Source organism: Anolis sagrei, chromosome 3 (genome assembly GCF_037176765.1).
Source record: "Anolis sagrei isolate rAnoSag1 chromosome 3, rAnoSag1.mat, whole genome shotgun sequence".
In the NCBI taxonomy this organism is placed as follows: Eukaryota; Metazoa; Chordata; class Lepidosauria; order Squamata; family Dactyloidae; genus Anolis; species Anolis sagrei.
The window spans coordinates 259501882-259523930 of record NC_090023.1 but is presented as its reverse complement, the minus strand read 5'-3'; the positions used below and the strand labels follow the sequence as shown (position 1 = coordinate 259523930).

General features: G+C 38.0%; 1 protein-coding gene across 8 annotated transcripts in view; it reads right to left on the bottom strand.

Annotated features, from left to right (window-relative positions):
• The window catches only part of ATP11B (ATPase phospholipid transporting 11B (putative)), a 99495-nt gene that overhangs the window by 51664 nt on the left and 25782 nt on the right, over window positions 1-22049 (bottom strand). For all 8 annotated transcript variants that reach the window (XM_060767448.2, XM_060767451.2, XM_060767449.2 and 5 more), the window contains exons 3-12: window positions 21801-21890; window positions 15735-15815; window positions 13488-13595; window positions 11772-11900; window positions 10085-10188; window positions 8584-8631; window positions 5985-6049; window positions 5431-5512; window positions 3428-3578; window positions 1155-1352 (exon numbers count right to left, since the gene is read on the bottom strand). In XM_060767448.2, the coding sequence (XP_060623431.2) occupies window positions 1155-1352; window positions 3428-3578; window positions 5431-5512; window positions 5985-6049; window positions 8584-8631; window positions 10085-10188; window positions 11772-11900; window positions 13488-13595; window positions 15735-15815; window positions 21801-21890 (1056 nt within the window). The remainder of the gene's footprint in view (window positions 1-1154; window positions 1353-3427; window positions 3579-5430; window positions 5513-5984; window positions 6050-8583; window positions 8632-10084; window positions 10189-11771; window positions 11901-13487; window positions 13596-15734; window positions 15816-21800; window positions 21891-22049) is intronic.

Genomic DNA, 22049 nt, shown 5'->3' with positions numbered 1-22049 from the left:
GCCAAGAAAATGAGATCCAGCACCACGTTTATTATGAAAAATAAACACCTGTATGCTATTCACATTGATTATATATGGACTATCAGAACTGTTTGTACTGAGTCAGACCATTGGCCCATCCAACACAGTCCTGTCCCCTCAACTGACAGCATTCTTCAATCCAAGGGCCCTTTCACACAGCCCTATATCCCAGAACATCAAGGCAGAAAATCCCACAATATCTGCTTTGAACTGGGTTATCTGAATCCACACTCAGATAATGTGGGGTTTTTTGCCTTGATATTCTGGGATATAGGGCTATGTGGAAGGGCCCCTAGTCTTTTGTCACAATTTTCCCCAGCATTGCTAGCTAAACAGGTGCTTTTAACTTGAGGTACTAAGGAGCTTTTACACTAGTGGTGTCCAATCGTTGGTACTCTAGGTGTTTGGAACTCCAACTCCCAAAATCCCTGGCTATTTATCCAATGATCAGGAATTCTGGGATCTGAAGTCCAAAACGTCTGGAGGACAAAAGGTTGGACATAACTGTACACACAATACAAACATTTGCTGAGCTGTACATTCCTTTATCTGTTAAGTTCATAAAGCTTGTTCCATCTCTGCATTTCACACAAAGGATCAAGTTTTTGTTCAAAATCCAACTGAGGCCTCCTTTCTTTCAAAGACCTCAAGACATTTTCAAAACTTAGGAGATTAAACAATGCTTTTATTGCCATAGTTTAATAAAAGATACTTTGAATGTTGAATATTGCAGCCAGTACAAAAATCTCAAATGTGCTTTTTCGAAATATACATAATCTTGGCCATAGGTGTGAACTCAGATTATGCAGGCAGTAAATGCCACACAGCATCTGACTCAATTGCAATTATAAACTACTTCCAATATACATTTTACAGTCATTACTTATATTTCATAACTACTCCATTAAGTAGATCAGTTTGAGAGACTTGTGACTATCTTATCATCCCCACTGACAGTGTGAATATGTTTTGCATATGTATTTCTCCTGCCCTATTTCTAATTACAATACTGGACTCAGTCTGAAAATGAACATGTTCACAAAAGCACTGATGAAAATAAATGTAATATTAGTGAAAGTTACAACTAATTTTTTTTATCTAATCATTTTTCAAAGTACACAATCATTTGATACCTGTCCCAGCTCCTCATTGAGGTCTGAAGTATTTACTTGTGCCTTCTCATTTGTTTCTTCATGATAGAGATCAAGATCCCAATTAATAAAAAAAGATCCAAGAAATTTCTGCATCTCAACAGTCACATAAAGTGAAATAGGGATAATAAAGTTGTAAAGGACCAGGAAGGCAAGGAAATCTGAAATAAAGCTCAAGATCTGAGAGAGGGAAAAAGATATTATGAACCTAAGAATTAAATACACACTTTTAAAAATACATAATAACTGATGTTTAAAAAATAACCATATATATTGTGAACAAGATCAGCAGTTGTGATGTCTTCTTTTGCTTTAGTTAACAATGCTTTCTGACACATAACACTCTTATAAACTGGTGAAAAACTCTGCCTCCTTCAAAGGGCCAATAAATGAGGTTTAAACTGGAATAAATGTTTTACTTCTACAACACATGCTCCATTTTTATTTGCTTGCATAGTATATGCTACATTTTTATCCTATACATTCTCCAGCGACTTCAGGATGACCATTTTTTACAGATGAAGCCATTGTTCATCATCCCATTAAACCTTTGTGCTGGCAGGACTGCTGACCGAAAGGTTGGCGGATTGAATCCAAGGAGCAGGGTGAGCTCCTGCCTGTCAGCTTCAGCTTCTCATGTGGGGACATGAGAGAAGCCTCCCAAAAGATGGTAAAATGTCATTGCAGATGGCCAATTCTCTCACACCAGAAGCAACTTACAGTTTCTCAAGTCATTCCTGACCCCCCCCCCCCCAAATTCCTACTGTTGCCAAGTACTTTGGGAATGATTTTCTATTAGAACCTAGACAGATAGCAAAATGAATCTGTAGACATGGATAGTAATTACATAGTATGGCACCAAATAAACCATTAGTCTAATGACACATGATTACCTATAGCAGTGGTTCTCAACCTGTAGGTCCCCAGGTGTTTTGGCCTATAACTCCCAGAATTCAGTCAGTTTACCAGCTGTTAGGCCAAAACATCTGGGGACCCACAGGTAGAGAACTACTGACCTATAGAGATGGGCTGATTCCTGGACCTGTGAAATACTCATTTTCAAATACTGTCCCTAGTACTTCACTTGCTAGGACTGGTCAGCTGAACAAGTAATTGTGTCACCACTGTCAAGTCCTTTCAGTATGGACCCTAAACTATGGACAGTATTAAAACCCCAAAAAAGCACAGGGATACTCTCAGCAGTTGCCTCCTAGTCCCTTGAATGCCAGAAGATGCATCAATAATGGTACAGCAGCTAGACAGCCCACAAAAAAATTGTTGCTACTGTTATCAAGGAGGATTAGTGCTAGGCCAAAACATAAAATAGAACCTAGGGAGGGTAAGATTCAAGAATCTATAATGCATAATGAATGAGACTTGGAGAGAGGCTGAGGTGTAGCTACATTGTAAAATTAATATATTCTGACACCACTTTAACCACTATGGCTCAATGCTATTGAATCATGGGAGCTTAGTTTTACATCTTTACCTTATTCTGCAAAACAATGTTGCTGCCTCACCAAACTCTCAGAATTCCATAGCACTGAGCTACGCCCAAGTGCTGTCAAACTACAGTAATTCGATGGTGTAGATCAGGCATGGGCAAACTTCGTCCCTCCAAGTGTTTTGGACTTCAACTCCCACAATTCCTAACAGTCTCATTCCCCTTCTTTTTCCCTCCTCGGCCGCTAAGAGAAAAGGAAGGGGCCTGAAGTTGTTAGGAACTGTGGGAGTTGAAGTCCAAAACACCCGGAGGGCTGAAGGTTGCCCATGCCTGGTGTAGATGAAGCGTTAGTAAGCAATGGTTTCTGAGATGAGTGTGACACAGCAGTATGATGGAAACTAAATCTTCTAAACATGAGACGTACAGGAATACATAGTGCTGATGAAGGTAAAAGTAATAGTGCAGCATTACACTGAAGGTTATAAAAAAGAAAAGGTGAAGGAAGTTCTAATAGGAAATGAAGGAGGTCCTAAAAAGTTGAGGCTCGGGAGATGGAATACATAAAATAAAAAAGGTACAAAAAATCCAGTGTTTGAAAATCTTGGCTAACAGACACACAATGGTGACTTATCATCTGCTCTGAAAGAAGCCACATAGAAAGACACCTAGGATACTGTGAACTTCAAAAGTATGACTGAAAACTTGAAAATATATAATGAAAGCCTGGAATCAAACCTTTCACAGCCCACTGACAACCTCTGGGGGAGGAAAAAAAAACTATATAAAAGATACACAGAATTTAACACATTACCTTACTGCTATTTCTTTCATGATCAGTGAGTTGGTTGTACCAAGGTTCATTCCACTTTTCTTCCGACTGCCAAGCATATTTCAATATTGTACTCACAATGGCTTCAACAAGGAGGATTATTAGATAGATAATCAAAAAGGAATTCATAGACCTGAGTAGACAACATTGACAGATGTGAATATAATGCATAAATAGGCATAACAACTGAAACTGCTCCATGGAAAGATTTCAAGCATAAGCTCCCCCAAATCTGCTCCACGTAGCTCTTCAAATACACCCTCTAATTCATGTTTGTGGGTGAAGTAGTTTCAGCACCAAATAACAATCACAGAATAATCTCAGAAACAAACCAACATCCCTCACATCAAGCAAAGCAAATAAAATTACCCAGGACAAGTGGGTGATGGTATAGACAATTCTAAAAGAATGTAACTTAGTTTCACAAGCAATTTGACTCCCCCCAGGGGTGAGAAAGGTGGTATATAAATACTGTAAATAAATAAATTTTGTGTCTGATATATTTGGTTGAACAGTAAGTCATTATGGTATTACTGAGTACAGGAAAAAGATGGGCCATTTTGCTTTCTGTCTCTGGGCATCCCTTGAGACAAAATGTCTCTTTTCTGCAAGAAAGAGTGGATGCAAAATCAACAGAGGAATTTGCCAAAAGATCTATGTGCCTGTGAATGGGGTGTTTTATTAGGTAGGGAGTGATGCAAAGGATGGTAGGAGGTGATGGAAAGGAAATGGTTTGATAAGTAAACTCCCTCTGAGGATACATGTCCGCGGTCTGGGGGTCCTCCTGGATTCGGCGCTGACACTTGAGACTCAGGTGTCAGCGGATGCCAGGAGGGTATTCGAATAGTTAAAACTTGTGCACCAGCTGCAACCATACCCCGAAAAGTCTAACTTGGCTTTAGTTACATCTAGATTGGACTACTTTAATGCACTCTTAAGTGAGGCTGCCTTTGACTATGGCCCAAAAATTGCAATTAGTGCAAAGATTGGCTGCCAGATTTCTAACTGGGGCCAGTTATAGGGACCATACGATGCTCCTATTAAAACAGCTCCAGTGGCTACTGATAAGGTTCCAGACGCAATTCAAAGTGCAGGTCATTACCTATAAAGGCCTATACGTTTCAGCCTATTTTTGAGACGCATCTCCTTCTATGAACCGCCATGGGCTTTGAGATCTGCCAGGAAGGCCCTTCTCTTGGTCCTGCCTCCGTCTCAAGTGCGGCTCGTGGGGACAAGAGAGGGCCTTCTTGGTGGTGGCCCCCGGCTTTGGAATGCTCTCCCCAGGGAGATTAGAGTAGCCCTCACTCTCCAAGACTTTCAAACCAATTTGAAAACTTGGCTCTTCAAACAGGCCTTTGACCTTGTTCAGGAATTCTTTCTGACTATATTTGAGGACTAGTGTCATTTCACATCGCACTTTATGGACTAATATTGATTGCAATTTGTTTATATCTGCAGCTACTGTTGCATTTTATTTATTTTTAACCAGTAGGATATCATTATTTTATGTGGCTATTGCTATTGTTATATTGGTTATGCATTTATTGTATTTTATGCGTTTGCACCTTGAGTGCTTTTGTGAGCCACCCCGAGTCCCTCCAGGGAGATGGTGGTGGGTATAAATAAACAACTAAATGAGTAATTATGAAAGAAGACTGGATGTGGTGCCAACTAGACCACAACACTTCAAATCGAGATAGCTTGACCCCTGTGTTTTTTTTTTGTCAAAATTATGTTGCAGAATATTTGGTCAAATTTCCAGATAACAATTTCAGTCATTTCAAAGTTTACTTTGGGGGGCGGGGGGGGGGGGGATGGACGGATGGGGGACTGTCTAACCCTAGAGAATTCTGGCATAAATATTCAAAAATGTCCTAAAGGAAAAGTTTGACAGCTATTTATACAAGCTACTAGACCTTTTTAACAAGATTTAACAACAAGCTGAAATGGATTTAACAAGAAGCTGAAATGCTGCATATACTTACTTTTCCACTGCTGATCGTTTCTGAGATTTGCTCTTGTAATTTAATGCCATCTTGGTTTCCATTCCAGTATACACTGCAACACCTAAGAAAAACAACACGTTTTAAGCACTTGGTGTTTACAACATAAGGTGGTATTAAGGAAGATGCTAATTTTATGGTGACTGCCAGAACAAAGCTGTGGCAAAAGGTATCAAGTTTTTAGAAACACTGTAATGACCAAACAATGACTTCAGAACTGTAACACTTATTAGCACAGACTCGGCACTAAAGACAACAGGGTAAGTGCAATCCCTTTATATAAAATTGCTTTTATGACTCTCTAGAATGCACTACACTGTTACGTTCTGAGCCAAAATTCAATTCAAACATAAAAAGCATTTCATGAACTGAAGTTCTCATACTCATTCACCACTACTAATGGGAGTTACTAATGAGCAACATCTGGAGGGCCACGCTGCCCACATCTGCTCAAAGGGGAAGTTGTATTCTCTAAAGAAAAGTTAAGAATTGTCAAATAACTGATAAAATATAATTGATAAAGTATCACTACAAACCAAAAATTTCTTTTGTGTTTTTTAATCTTGCTCCACGAAGTAAAAGACTTTCAGGTCCAAGTGGTCTGGAAAAAGAATGAAATCAACAGTTATGATCTGCAAAACAAAACATGACAGCAGCTAATTTCTTTAAATGTTTGTGCCACCAAATCTAAAGGACTGATTACAGTGGGCATGCTATATTTGGTCTGGTTATGGGATCCAGTGCAGATATGAAAAAATGCAAATGATCAGGCCCCATATTATCAAGTAGTGGCGACATAAAAATTGATGCTTCAATATCCCTGCATTCACATCACTGCTACATCCGTGGTTAAAGGAAATCACAGATCTGGGGGCCAAAAACACAGGGGACTCAATAAAATTTAGTTTGTCCCATATGAGAATATACTATTACAATAAAACAAGATTTAGTATTTCCCAGAAATCAAAAGCTAGAATTAGGTAGATGGGGATGCACTACAGGTTAAAGGTAAGTGGTTTCTTATTTTCATAAACAGTTAAAAAATGTGACAGGCTGCCTTTGATGGACTACTATGCCCACAGGGTTATAGAGAACCTTTTGTACAGACACTGTATACCAGTAGAGGCTATTTTTTGAAAATAGAGGAAGAGCACTACTGACTTCAGCTTTTTCTTTTTGGTCTCCCAGAGGCCTCTAGCTGGCCTCCAGTGAAGTAAAATGCTAGCCTATGTCTACCTTTGCTCAAGCAATGCTTTTGTGTGTTTTAATTCTAGCATGCACACCTAAAAGACAATCTGCTTACTGAAACTAAGCAAAACAATATTCCTGCACATATTTCTAATTTTTTTTGTAATGCTTGAGAATAATCATTTGTATCTGTAGCATCTAAATGCATGGTTCATATAATCACATGGCTATTTTCCTTGCTTTTCCTTTTTTTTTTTAAAGTAATTGTTATCTACAGAGAACTCTGTGTTCAATCATATCTAAAACTTAAAGAGATGAATTATCAGATAACCCATACTGTAACTTGCCCTTGCAAATAGGGTTTTGAGACTTCCCTGTTACTTCTGCTGGAAAGGATGAAAGTAAATGACTCCAAGTCTTACAGGTTAGGCTTTTAACACAGATGCACCTATGGTTCTTAATACAGATATAGTAGATAATATATTGAGAGGGGGAAATGTCAGTAAGTTGATGTCCCAAGTCAAATAAAGCTCTTAACAACGAGTATCCCCTCTCCCAACAACGAGTATCTCCCTCTCTCACTGACCCAAGCATTAATCCAGAGAGAGAAAAAATATAAGGGAAAACTGTGCAGAATCATCTGCCTGCCACTGCTGAACTGTCTCTTACAAGAAAATATGAAAGAACAATATGCTTAGCATAAATAGAAGTGAGCATTTTTCTGGTGGCAAAGTATCCATGATAAACACTTATTGAAAACAGCTTCTATAAAATATGTTAAGGAGAAAGAACACCAAATCTTATAATAACTTCATGAATTAATGTAGGGTTTGAATCTTTTAAGAAATCCCAAAACAATGAGGATTGGCTCCAAGGCGAAGAGAAGTAAAGACATTTTATTAGTGGACTGACAGGCGTATGTATTTTATCAGCAGCAAATAAAAGCTGGTTTTGCAAGTTAGCTCAGTGTAAACTGGTCAAGCTGGTAGCTGACAAAGCAGGAATGAGTCAAAAGTTCCAGACATTTTGCCACAGTTTAAGCCATTTCTGGTATAACCTGTCACCTAATTAGCTCATAAAAATTAATCCAGCACTCCCATATGAAGAGTGTTCCAGTGCAAAGCTAACTTGTCATCCCCAAATAAGAGAAAATTATTTTGGGATGACAGGCGTATGGCAAGCAGGAACTAGAAATGTTCATTACAACCCACTGCAAATATTTAAACTCCCTGTTCCCCAGCCATCTTAACAATTGTTGCAGAAGCAGAAACAGCTACATGAAGCATATAAATAATTAAAGACTGTCTTCATCCAGATACAATTTCTTTCTTTCTTTATTTCTTTTTTTGCCAAATCCTAGTCATCCCCAAAGTCACCTGGGAAAAATTCCAGTTTGAAGTACTGAGCTAGATGTTCAATGATCTGAATCCTACACATGAAAAATACTCCTGAAACCTGTGGGGAATTCTCCTACAAGCAAAGGAACTTTAAGATTCAGATGTATCTATTTAAAAAGTCTAATTTGTAAGATATGGAGTTCCATACCTCCACTCCTCCAACACACACACACCCTTCTTCTATCCATTCACTATAGTTTCTGCTTAGCTTCTTCAGTTTGTCCTCCTTCGGTTCCCAATAACAATCCTGGTGGTCCCTCCAAATGCTCCCACCACTCCTTCCATGTCAGCTTGCCTGAATCCTGTTTTACAACTATTTGCTGAATCCACTTCAACAGATCTGTGATGTAAATACATTTTGCTCACCCCCATTCAACAGAAATCTTGTTAGTCCCTTCTTTCTCCTTTCTCAAAAGATAATAGATCACTTTTCAAAAAAAAAAAACAAAAACAAAAAAGTGCAGCCACCAAGTAGCCCCACACGCCTGAATGTGGTCCCAGTCCAGCTGCAGTTGCCCACCCCAAATTATAATTACAACAAATGCCTTACCGGACTATTTCCTCAATTTGTTGACTTATTGTTATTCGCCCGACAAATCTGTAAAATAAATTAATGAGTCAGAAGAATATGTTTCCAGGTTAGCAAATTATAATTTAAGAATATAGAAAGAAAAGCTATCTTTTCATTTATGCTAAAACGCATGGCCAAAGGTAACAAATAATTCATTTTTGAATATAGTTAAGGTGATAAAAATAGCTAAAATGACCTCCTCAAAAGTCTATTACATGATACGACATATGGAAAATAAATATGCTTCATTAGCTACATACTATATATAGAGGCATCAATGCAATTTTGCTTATTGTAATAACACTTAAAGGTAAAGGTAAAAGTTTTCCCTGATATTAACTCTAGTCATGTTTGACTCTGGGGGTGGTGTTCATCTCCATTTCTAAACATTGTCCATGGACATTGTCCATGGACAGCTCCAAGGTCATGTGGCCAACATGACTGCAGAAGGGGTACCTTTTATCTACTCACATCTGCATATTTCCAAACTTCTAGGTTGGCAGAAGCTGGGGCTAACAGCAGGAGGTCACCCTGCTTCCCGGATTCAAACTACCAACCTTTCGGTTAACAAGTTCAGCAGCTCAGTGGTTTAATCTGCTGTGCCACCAGGAGACTGTGCTTCTGCTTAGATGTAAACAAATGGTTTGCCATTTTTCCTGGCATTTAGAATATTATTCCGCTAAGTGTATGCTCAATTATGCATCTTTGGCTTCACACTGTGGGTAAAGTATATCAGTGAACCCAGATATATTTTTCCAGGGGAGACTCCAAGTTCAAGAAACAGAAAATTCACAATGTCCTCCTCCCATGAAACAATTAGTCTGTCTAGACTTCCAGGAGAAATCACAGAAAATTTGTCTGGAGAAGTGAGGATAAAGACCAAGCATCCCAAAACACTCTGTGGAAAGACCTGTTACCATATTCAAATTACTTTTGTGCCAGACCTTTTTTTTTACTTCAACTGTAACAAATCATCTTGAAGAGTTAAATCCTAGAGTTCTTTTGCAAAAGGGTATGATAAACGATTGACTTCATAACTACAATGAAAATATCTGTTCACAGAGCATCTCAAGTTCATAATGTGGATCTTTTATCCACAGCTCAAGATTAGTTCAGCTGTGAGTAAAATGTGCTAACCTAGCTCAGAACACACGCAGGGAAATTCAGATGTTGATGAGAAGCACATACAATTAACTTTCTGACAAAGAAATCTTCCTATGTTAAGAAGGAGCACAGAATGCTGTGGAAATCTGTATCAACACATTTCAATTTAGGGAAGCGCAAAAAGAAACTAGAAAGCTTTCTCATTATATATAACTGTAAAATATGAATGTTTGAAACAGAGGAATGTTGTATATGCTCTATCAATGCAGAGCTCTCTAATCAGAACTTTATAATGAGAACTTCTGGAGTAATCTTAATTTACAGCAATATATTTTCAAAATCATGCACTTTGAACAGAGAAGTATAGAAGTAAAACCTGTAGAGATCTGCTTCTGGCTGTTGGCATTCTATAACAGCTACAAGCTTGTCCAGGTTGGCAACTGACTGCAATACTGCAGTTTCTGGGACTGCAACATGTGTCTTAAAGAGAAAGGAATATACACAGAAACATTACATTGGTCAGGAATGAGCAAAAAAAAAAAAGCTGCTTATGTCTTCTAAGCAGCAACTAGAGCTGCCAGTTTACAAAACCCTTCATGTATTCTTAAAAAAAACCCCTTCTCTAAATTGCGTTTTAAATTTTCTAATATATCACCAAAGAGAAATAATTACTCCATGAACATATGGAACTATTAGTTAAGAAGTAGTTTGCGACATAACACAATTTATTATTATAGCCACTGTGTTCAGAGTTGCACCTCAAAAGAAGGGAGATCAAGGTTCAAATTACCTCTGAGTTATAACACTCAGTGATTCAGGGTTATCACGGACTCTCAGCTTCATTTTCCTTAGAAAATTGTGAGAATAAAAAGGAGGGTGAACCATGTACAGCATTTTTACCTCCTTAAAACTGGACATAATTGTAACAAATGTAATATTTGATGCACAGGCTGCCTGTATTGTTTTGCTTAAGTGTGCAAGAGAGTTTTATACTTCTGCACATTATCAGACAGTCAGAATAGAACTCATATGCCACACCATTGAGCATGATAATAAAATATGATCAGCTTAACACAGCACACAGTAAATAGCAGTTTATTTACTGCCAAGCAAACATGTAAACTAGATCTAGCTTCCATGAGGTTGGTGTCATTTCAGGTCGCTGAAACCTACAAATGCAGTATGAATACATTACTGTAGCATGCCCCCAGGGTCTTGTCTTCCTGGTATGGCACTGCTCTATGCAGCAATCCAATTTAAATTCAAATCTGGCTATATGGGACCTGACAAGGCTATGGGCTTTTTATTATGGACATCCCACACCAGTACTTTCACCCCGTGATGCCACTGCAGTCTACAAGCTCAATGCAATGGCCTGATGTAAATAAAACTCATCAAAGTATTCCTGTGAAAATGAAGAAAATATACACTGACTGCTCCTAGTTGTTACAACAGACATCTTTTAGTCCCACATTTTAATAAGTCAGAACTGAGCAAAAAGATCTCTGAAAATGTGATAAGGAATTCAAATGCATGAACATTTACACCACAGAATAGAGTGGGACTTGCAAACAATGTTGCATAGTATTCTTTGCCCCAAAACCTGTTAAGATTGTAAAGTACTCTAAATCTCAAAAACAGCTCCAAAGGAGCAATTAGGAGTAGTATTCTACTGAGTATTTAATGAAACAAAAGTAACAAAATAGATTGTAAAAGGAAATAACATTGAACAAAACAAACAAGAAGATAAAACTCAACTCTAAACGATTTCTAAGGACTTCTACACACAACTAAGAACTCATGCCTGGAATGACAAATTCCAGAATACGAATGCTGAAAACAGGTATACCAATTGTACGGAATTGCATGCAACCAATTATCTAGTTACTGATGTGTCCCTTAAGGCTGAGCACAAATTACACATCTTCCTTAAGAAGTGCAGCACATTTTGTGTCCTTAGGTCTATGCTGGGAATTTCCATATTAACGCCCTTCATTTATATAAGAGGAACTGAAAATGCATCTGTTTGAAACTAGTACTACTCAAAAGTAATGAAAACAGACCTTAAGATTTGTTTCTCCATCCAAACTTGCAGTAGTTACGTAACAAGAGCCATCGGCTCTGTCAGATGACAGAAGTACAAGATCAACAGGGAAAGTTTCATCTTTGGCTACTCTGACAATATCTCCCACCTGAAAAGACAAAACAAAGATATGTATGCAAGCACTCATTTCTAAAGTGAGTTAGGGGACTTAAACATTAACATTAATACTAGGTAAGACCCAACTTGCTACTTCTATTGCTAAAATTGAGACTTCCACATTCTCCTGGAGCTCCATGCATTCTAAAAATCTGTTCAAGGTGCCCGAGAGAGCCTTTTTATCACCCTCCCTCCCAACACCCACAATAGCGGAGAAGGTTGAGAAGGCAGAAACTGATGCAAGGGATTTAGCTATTGTATCTAGGCCACTGTTATTCTAATCCAGGAACACTGGAGTTCTATCACCACTCAAATATGGTTTCTTTTTTTTTTTTTTTTTTAATAAATATTCTTTATTGAGATTTTCATAAAACATAAAACATAGCGAGGGAAAAAGAAGAAATAGAAAAAAAAATGAGAAAAAGAGAACAATAAGATAAAAATAAAAATATAAAAATAAAGGCAGACCACAGAGACTGGTGAAAGCTATAAAGAAAAAAAAAAAAGAAAAAGAAAAATTAGAGTTTGACCTCCTGGTATCTTCGGACGATCTTCTCAGCCTTCTTGCTGTTTATGTCCTTGAGTTTTCTTCTTTCCCTCTTTTTGGCGTAATTCAGTCTATTTTTGTATTTCTTATAATACTATTTCTTTTTTCTTTTTTTTCAGATATTCTGTAACGTCACTCCAATCCGTTTCTTTCCTTTTGATTTCTTTATTCTTTAACAGTAGAAAAGTTAGCTTGTCTAGGTTTCTTATATCCAATATTTTTGTTACCCAATCATTTATCTCTGGTATCTTTTCTTGCTTCCATACTTTGGCGTAGCACATCCTTGCTGCTGTTAGTATCAAGAATAGTATTTTATCTTTATTCTCATCTAATTTTCTATTATACATCCCTAACAGAAAGATCTCTGGTTTCAATGGCAATTGTATTTTCATCATAGATTGAATTTCTTTGTGTATTTCCCTCCAGAATTTTCTCGCTTTATCACACGTCCACCATGCATGGAAAAAGGACCCTTCTTTATTTTTACATTTCCAGCAGGTCGTGCTTGTATTATTATATATTCTGCCCAATTTCTTCGGTGTCAAATACCACCTTTGCGATATTTTTACCCAATTCTCTCTTAGTTCTATTGCATATGTAAATTTTAGTCTTTTTTTCCAGATTACCTTCCATTCTTCTTTTCTAATATTTCTTTGGATATTTTCGTTCCACCTTCTCATGTAATTTTTCTCCTCATTTTTTTCCAGATGCCATTCTAGTAGTTTTTTGTATAATTTGGTTATTAATTTTCTTTCTGTTTTCATGATGGTATCCCAGAATTCGTCTCCTTGTGCGAATCCTAATTTCCTATCCAGTTTAAATTTTTCTTTAATTTGCCAGTATTGGAACCATGATATATTTTTGTCAATTTGGACTAGTTCTTGTTGTTCTTTTATTTCTATTTCCCCTTGTTTAGTTTTTAGTATTTCTTTGTAGACAGGCCAATCATTCCACCCCAGACACCTTCTTTGCGTTGCCTCAAATATGGTTTCTGAAACATCCAAAAACAGTTTGCACTACTAAGAAACATACCCGTATGTTTTTTGATCTAGTTTTTACAAGGCCACCGCTACGAACGACATATACTGGAGCTCCATTCACTTCATTGTCTGCTTTATGTCGCAACCAATCTTCATATCCCTGGAAATGATGAAAAATGGTAAAAAAGAAAGCTAATAACATACAGTTATATTAAAAAAGCATCTTACTATTCTATTTAGCCACATCATGAGAAGAAAGGAAAGCTTAGAGACGACAATTATGCTGGGGAAAATTGAAGGAAAAAGGAAGATAGGCCGACCAAGGGCAAGATGGATGGATGGCATCCTTGAAGTGACTGGATTGACCTTGAAGGAGCTGGGGGTGGTGACGGCCAACAGGGAGCTCTGGCGTGGGTTGGTCCATGAGGTCACAAAGAGTCAGAAACAACTGAACGAATGAACAACAACAACAACAACAACTATTCCATTTATATTATAAGGAAAACAAGAGTTTGTACACAACCTAATTTACTGAAGGGTACAATCAGCAAATTTGAAATAGGGCCTGAGAGCAGCAACTTTATCTTGCAGGTCAGTTTCAAAACAGATGGACTGAGGAAGGATTAACTTTGGATAAATATGTAATGGTAAATAGCTAGAATTATTGTCTTTATGCATCTTAAATTGAACAAGCAAAGGCAAAATACATAATTCAGAAATTTATTGCAATTGACACTAAGGCTCCTATTGATGGTCTGTGTCTTCTCTAAAAGAGACACATAATGCATCAACCAATATGAAAGCAAGTGTTGGAGTTTTTTCCCTTGTGGAATTCTCCAATCAAAGTGGGACTCATGAAGCTTTGCAGACATCACTGCACAGTAGCACTAAATGACATAGTTACTTAGGAAGAATGCTAGGCGCATCTGAAGGACTGCAGGACTCCCATCCCTGTACTAGGTTGTCTTCAAGGTTATATGCCATTGTGTTGGATGAAGAGTCTTGACACATTTATACTCAGCACGTAACTTAGAGAAGGGCTCCCAAAGTAAGCGGAGGTGATATGAGAAATGCCTGCAGAAAGGTCACACAGCAGCAGAAGAAGCGGCAGGTGTCTAGCCTTCCCTCATGTACTATTAGCTTAGCTGAAGGTACCCAAGTGTGGCAGCTGTCACCAAGGCAACAAGCCTGAGATATCCTTGCTTCACTGGGTAGGAAGAATATGCAGCAGGCAAAGGTGCAGTGCCTTTAATCTTTTCAGGACAAGAGAACCGGATCGCATACAAGTCCTAAGCCTTTACATAGACTACAGAGACTTGGCAATATAAATAACAATTTAAAAAATACAACATGGAGCTTCACAGACTATGAAGAGATCTACACGTTAGCCTTTTAAAGCTCTCTTGTTTGATACAGTTATGTTGTTTTCCTTGGGAAGCTTCTATTGTAAAAAGGTATGAGACAAATGCATTGAACAAAAACAAAGGATGCATCCAGCCTTTAAATATGTTATAACATCTGTCAGTACATAAGGCACTCCAAGGCTCTTTTTAATGCCACCGTGCAAGAACTCACTCCTTTGGATGAGTGTGAGACCGCAGGAAAGAAGATGTTTATAATACAAACTGACATGCACTGCCCTAGCTCCCAAATTTGGTGTCAGTCTGTCACTGTCCACTTAAGGGTCTTCCTATGAGTGATTAAGTGCACGGCAGCCAGACCCAAACGTCTCTAGGCTGACCTGCTGATTTGCAACAGAAAACATATTTACTTCTTGTCAGCTAGAAGCTTCAGTCCAGTGGAATCTTTTGTCTTTCATAAAAGAAAAGAAGGGTGCAATGCAATGAAAAAGCTAGGATCTGGCTGCAATACAATACAAGCAAGCAGCCCTCATTAAACCATAGCCAGATTGGTAGTCTACAAAGCATAAATTAGAAACGCAGGTCTGGAAACTGCTCTACTAACTGTCTACTTTTCTTGTTTGTTGCTATTATTCATTTCCTCATCACTACAAACTGTAAAAGTAATATGCACAGAACTGTATATTATATGGAAATAGGGAAGGTTAATATTTTGATAAAGAGTTAAGGTAAATACATACACTGACTCATGGATAAGTCAATCCAGGTCATTTCTATATTTATAGATACTCAGCAGTTTGATGTTTATTGTTGCTTTTGTATGTTTTACTTCTATTGCAGTGTTTAAGATGGAAAGCAATTTTGAATCCCAATTTTAGTAAATAGGTTAGGTATAAACAAAATTCGAAACAACATTCTGCCAAGTCACATCTCCTTACCTGCTTTATTGCAGTTACTGTTATTACAAAAAACAATGGTAATCCACTTGTAACTGGACTTGTAGGTGTATCTATCATAAGCTAGAGGGGAAAACAAAGATTGAGATAATGTTAGAATGAGAACAGTTTTGCAGCCAAAATTGTACATATGCAAGAGCCTACAATATTTAGGTTGTGATTGCCAATAGCCAAGTTTCAACAGGATCAGTTTCTCAATGTCACTGTGAATATGAGAAAAAGCTAGTTGCTTCCAAGAACCTCTGAAAGCCAGTGCAGCGAGGGAAGGTTCTAGAGTCTTGTTCCTGATGTCATGCTGTCCTTGGGAGAACTTAGAAAGCTGTGAGATGACGCTGCTTTCCAGTTGCCTCCAAAGCTTGGCAAGAAGCCCTTGTCCTGTCTGTGTTGAGCTCGCAACACCACTTGGTACTACCAAATTGGTATAAGCACACTGATGAATTCCCAGCCACACAACAGATATTGCAAAGCAGTGTTACAGAAAATGGCCCTCCTAATCACATTCTGTTCCACACAAAGTGAGAATGAAGGAAAGCTGCTGTAAATGAAGAAAAGTTTGGCAAGCCTGGTTAGAGCCAGCCAAACCCACTTGTGAAGGGAAGGGGAACTGTGGGGATTAGAACATCAAATATTGTCCTTCGGAGAGACAAAGGCAGATTAAATACAGTTAGGGAGTCAGAAACAGAGGTTAGCTCTACACCAGGAAAGGGCAAACACTGGCTCTTCAGGTGTTTTGGACTACAACTCCTACAATTCCTAAAAGCCGGTAGGCTGTTAGGAATTGTGGGAGTTGTAGTCCAAAACACCTGGAGGGCAAAAAGTTTGCCCATGCCTGCTCAACACTGTAGAATTAAGACTGCCTGAAACCTCTTTAACCTCCACAGTTCAATGCTATGGAATCTTCAAATTTATAGTTTGGTGGGGCATCACCACTCTTTAGCAGAGAAGGCTAAAAATCTCATAAAACTACAACCACCATGATTACACAGCACCGCACCATGGAAGTTAAAATGGTGTTCAAAGGCATTACTCTTACAGTTTACATGCTGCAGGAATGTGAGGATTCATTAGGAGGAAAGGAAGTCCCGAACTGGGTTTTGGGGACCTAAAAATGTGGGAAGTGTTAGTGACTTGCCAACTGGCTGAGAAAGGTGGTATACAAATACAGTAAATAAATAAATAGCTAGTTGGAAACAGAAGGCTTATGTGGTCTGTGTATGGAACTGACTGAAGTTCAATGTTTATCTTACTTGTTATATAATAAAATCTTCACTCTCTTTACTTACATATCTTGTATTGATGTTTTATTTTAAAAATTAACAAGCAACACCCATCATGCTTTAGTACACTGAACCCACTGATCAACATGATTACTTGTCTAGAACAGTAGCCTGAATACTAGATCCAGGGGGAACATAAGGGTAACGGACTAGGATTCTATCACAGTTGCACTCCATCAAATTGCTCTTTATTATCTACAGCTTGCTAGACAGGAACCTTCTTCTACTTCAGATTTTTTATAAGACATGGATCAGGCAGCCACTCTGGGGGACTGACTCTAAATCTCCCCTTCTGCACAGAGAGGAGAACCCAAGGACCTTCTGGGAGATGGGCAGATACTGAACAAAATATCAGTATGACCAAGAGCCTGATGTTCCACAATGCTTATTAATGTACCTTAATCCTAGATAATAGATTAATTTTGCTCGTGTTGCAAAACAGGCAACTGCAATCTGTCGTATTACTAATGTTTTGCTAACTGCAGCAGAAAATATTAACAAGCTCTGTTGCTATCATTTTCCTGCTGCTAGAAGAAAAACACTACTTTACATGATGTGAAGCATGTGTTCAGAGTGGAGGGAGAGCAACTGAACGGCAATAATTCAGAAACTAACATTAATCCAAGGGGCTTATTAACTTTAAGAAGGATTTAACACATTTGGTAGGAAGCTGAAAGAATAGATTTTATGCAAGTACTCAAGAAGACCACACTCCTGTCCCAAAGATAAGTATCCAGCAGACAGTCCTAGAAGAGCAGAGTTTTAAGAGGAAACACTGACAGTCAGTTGCCTTCTTTACAGTCTCAATTTCATGTGAAGATGTGCTACACTGTGCACAATATAGGTTTTAATGCCTGTTTACCTATTAGGCATCAATTTACAAATAAGAACGTAAATGGTATTTGGATTGCTCACAAGGCCATTCACACTTTTCCACAGCTTCAAGGGAAAAAATTCCTTGTGATCTGACTGGAAACACTTATAAATGAGCAGCTGTGTGTTTATATGTGCAAACATACATGTAAAAGCGCAGGAGCAACATAGTGGGGCCAACTGAGTGATCTTTTTCCAAACTCATAATTCTTTCTCAGGAATTGCACCACAAGTAAGCAGTGGCCAATCACCAGAGCAAACACAATAAAAGGTTCTGTATCAAACAAGTGAGATTACTGGTCTGTACCTGCTTTTCAAAGTTTTCAAAAAGTTTCACCCTGAAACAACTGAGATAGTAAACTGCTGAAATGAAGGAAAAACCTTTGAAAAAGAAAGATATTGGATGAAACGTTTTGGTTTGCAAGTAACTATCTGCAGGTTGGTTTTTGCTCTAAATCATATCAGCAGTCCCAACCAGAGTAATCTCACTGCACCATGGAATTTACATACATATTACTTTGCCATTCAACAATTGATTCAGCAGATCTACTCTAGCTGGACTGCAAACAGATTCACAACAAGATCTGTATTTTTGTTTTAATCATATTCATGAAGCCTACTTGATTAACTGTTGACCAAAGAAAGATCCATGCTAAACTACTTCCAAGAAGGAGACAGTTGGAAATTGAATGACATATATACACTCAGCATGATTTCACAGGTGAAAAATGGAATATTACTGTTCGCCTATACTATTTTGAGTTTTGCTTGTCAGTTGAAAAATGTGAAACTTAAATTGCATTTTTTTATTTGCTACATAATACATCTAGTGAAACGTTCAAGTTCAGACTAGTGAGGACACTGCCAAAGGAGACTGCACAGACAAGTTGGAACACCACATATGAATGTTACAGTTCAAATCAAGTAGTATTTGAGCACTGCATATTAAAAAGACTTTTGCGGCATGCCAGGAATCTCCTCCTAAATCTATTTTTAAACTGAAAGAGATTTCAGCAGAACTTGAGAAATTCAAAGAAACAAGCGGAGAGAAAAGTCTGATGAAGTGAGTCACAATTAATTTGATGTGACATCACAGCACACCGAGCTGTTCAGATTGATTAAGTGACTGCTTGGAAGGGAAGAAAAGGGACTTGTAAACATGAATAAGAACCTGATTTCCAGTTACTTTAGGATAGGGGTCTTCAAACTAAGGCCCGGGGGCTGGATATAGTCCTCCAAGGTCATTTACCCAGGGTCACCGTAAGTCTGAAACCAGGGCCGTAGCCAGAAAAAAAATTCGGGAAGGGTTGACAATTTTGAGGGGGGGGGTTGAAAATTTCGGGGGGGGGGGAGGTTTGAAAATGGGGGGGTTGAAACCTGCCTCCTAGCTCACGCTGAAGCAAACAGCACAGCAGGGGGCAGCGCAACTTTCAATAGCCTGCAGCTCCACCCCTGTCAACCACCTCCACCAAGTCTGGCCTCCTTAATGAGAGCATTCAACACACACACACACCCAACTTGGTTGCTTCACTACATCGGCTATTGCTGCAAGTAATGACAGTGTGAATAAATTGTCAATATTTGCTTGAGATAGTGCTTACAGTTCTGGAGGGACTCTTAATTTTTTGCATCTCATAGACTTAGCATGGGGATTTGGTTAACCAGTTAAAATTCATGAGTAAACCAGTTTTTTTTTAAAAAAATCTGAAACATTTCAGGGGGGGGGCTGAACCCCTAAAACCACCCCCTCACTACAGGCCTGTCTGAAACGACTTGAAAGCATACAACAGCAACAACAATCCTATCTCATCAGCCAAAAGCACGCCCACACTTCCTATTGAAATACTAATAAGTTTATATTTGTTAAATCTGTTCATTTTATTTATTGTATTGTTTTTAAGTATTTTTGCACTACAAATAAGATATCTGCAGTGCACATAGGAATTCATTCATTTTTTTTCCAAATTATAATCTGGCCCTCCAATAGTTTGAGGGACTGCAACATGGCCCTCTGTTTAAAAAGTTTGAGGACCCCTGCTTTAGGAAGTTTATTTTGCTGTTTTCCCCCTTTTAGCTTTTTTCCCCTGTACTAGTTCTTTTTACCAAAATGCATACAAAATTGATCTTTCTTACACAAGAAAATACTTGTGTCTCTCCATAATGCAGGAAGTTAGAATGATCTTGGGGGAAACCACATTTCCTTGGGGAAAGATTAAACGCAAACTGCCATTTGGGCCCATAGTAACCAGCCCTCTCCCCACCAGAGAGAAAGCTGGACAGTATTTGGAAGGGATACAAGAATAACAAGGAATTAACCCAAGCCCACGAACATCCATTTGCAAAAGGGGACAAATTCCTACAAAAAAATGTGGACAGCAGAAATGGCGGCCAACAGGTTGATCTGTGCTGTCCGTGTTTGCATTTTCTGGATTTGGTGCTGTATATATCTATAGTATGCGCAGGAATTGTTGTTCCCTAATTCTTTAAACTGTTTTACATACATGTTTTCATACTATACTGTTCTTGGCATTTTGAAAAAATAAAATTTTCTCTTAAAAAGGATTTTACTCACTCTTAAGGAAAAAGATATTCCAAAGTTTTTATGTTCCTCCAATATTAATTCATGTCCTCAAAAAAAAAAGCAAAAACAACCCTCCCCCAGTTTTTCTCACTTTCTCCTGCCCTTTCAATCTCCAACTATATTTCATATTGCAGAGTTTTGACAACATTTTAATTCTCTAGGCAGCAAAACAAAAAATGTAGTCACCAAAAGTATTTGTACCCCCCCCCCCCAAGACAATAGCTGAACTCTGAATTATGACATTGACTATTATGGGAAAGAAGAAGAGAGGCCCAATCGCCTAAGTGACTAATAAACAACAAATGATACTCTAAGGGTTTCAGATCCCATCTGATCTGGGAAGCTAAGGAGCAGCAGCCCGGGTTAGTATTTGGATGACAGTCAAATAATATCAGGTGCTGTAGGCTATATTTCAGAGGAAGGAATTGACATAACCATCTCTGATTCTTCCTTGCCTAAGAAAACCTTATGAAATTTGTAGTATCGCCATTAGTCATCAGGTAACTTGAAGGCACATTAACACAGAAAGAGACGGATGTGTTTTGACTCTCAAGCTACTGCATGTGATACGGATGACGGCGCATATTGAAGGGGTTTTGAGAAATTCCCTATCAGATTACCAAACCAAACTAAAGGGATGCCCTCTTCTATTTTGACAGTGATGCTAATTCATGTCACCCTGCATTTATGTTTGAATGCTGAAGCCTGACAACTACGTCAGTTTTAAGACCCTTGTCTTCTTCCCATATGTGGGAAGTGTTGAGTGATAATATATAATAAGATAGCATCCCATTTCCAAAACAGCTTGAAGGAAACATGTTTTTAACACTGAATGCCAATGCTGTCCTTTGTGAGTTAGGCTAAGGCCACATAATTAAAGTGCTTTACAGTTCTCAATACCTTTCTTGTGAAACAGGCTAATCTAAAAGACACTGACATTTGCAATTAACTTCAGGGCTCAACAAGAATTGTACATGACACTGCCTCTCCCCCAAATAAAGTAGAATGTGATTCACATTTATTGACCACTGATATTTAACAATAAATCTTTCACAAGTTTCTTCTACCTTCCCTCTAATTTATATTAATCATTTATTCAAAGAAAATGCATTTGCTCTACTGGTTTACAATGGGCTAGCATTTCCACTTTCCAAAAATATAAAGATCTGTTTCCTACATTTCGAACTTAGAATGGCTCTGAAGCCATAAAACCAAATCCTTATTAAATACTTATAAAAAGGAAACCAGCAATCCAAACATATTTCACTCTTGATTTCAGTGATTTATGGTTCAAAAAAAATTGGTTATCCAACTTACCTGAACCAAAAATATAATAAGAAAATAGAAGTTAGCTACTCTTCTGAACTGCTCAAATAAATTTTTTGGAACAAAATTCCACACAGTATACTGCAAGAGAAAGAAACATCAATTATTATAAGTGGAATTATGCCACTCAATGGAAGGTAAGACATAAAACAATCCTTAATGAATTCTCATCTTCCCCACAATAAAATGAACCCAACAATCTACAAATATTTCAAATATATTATCTTGTCAAAATGCTTT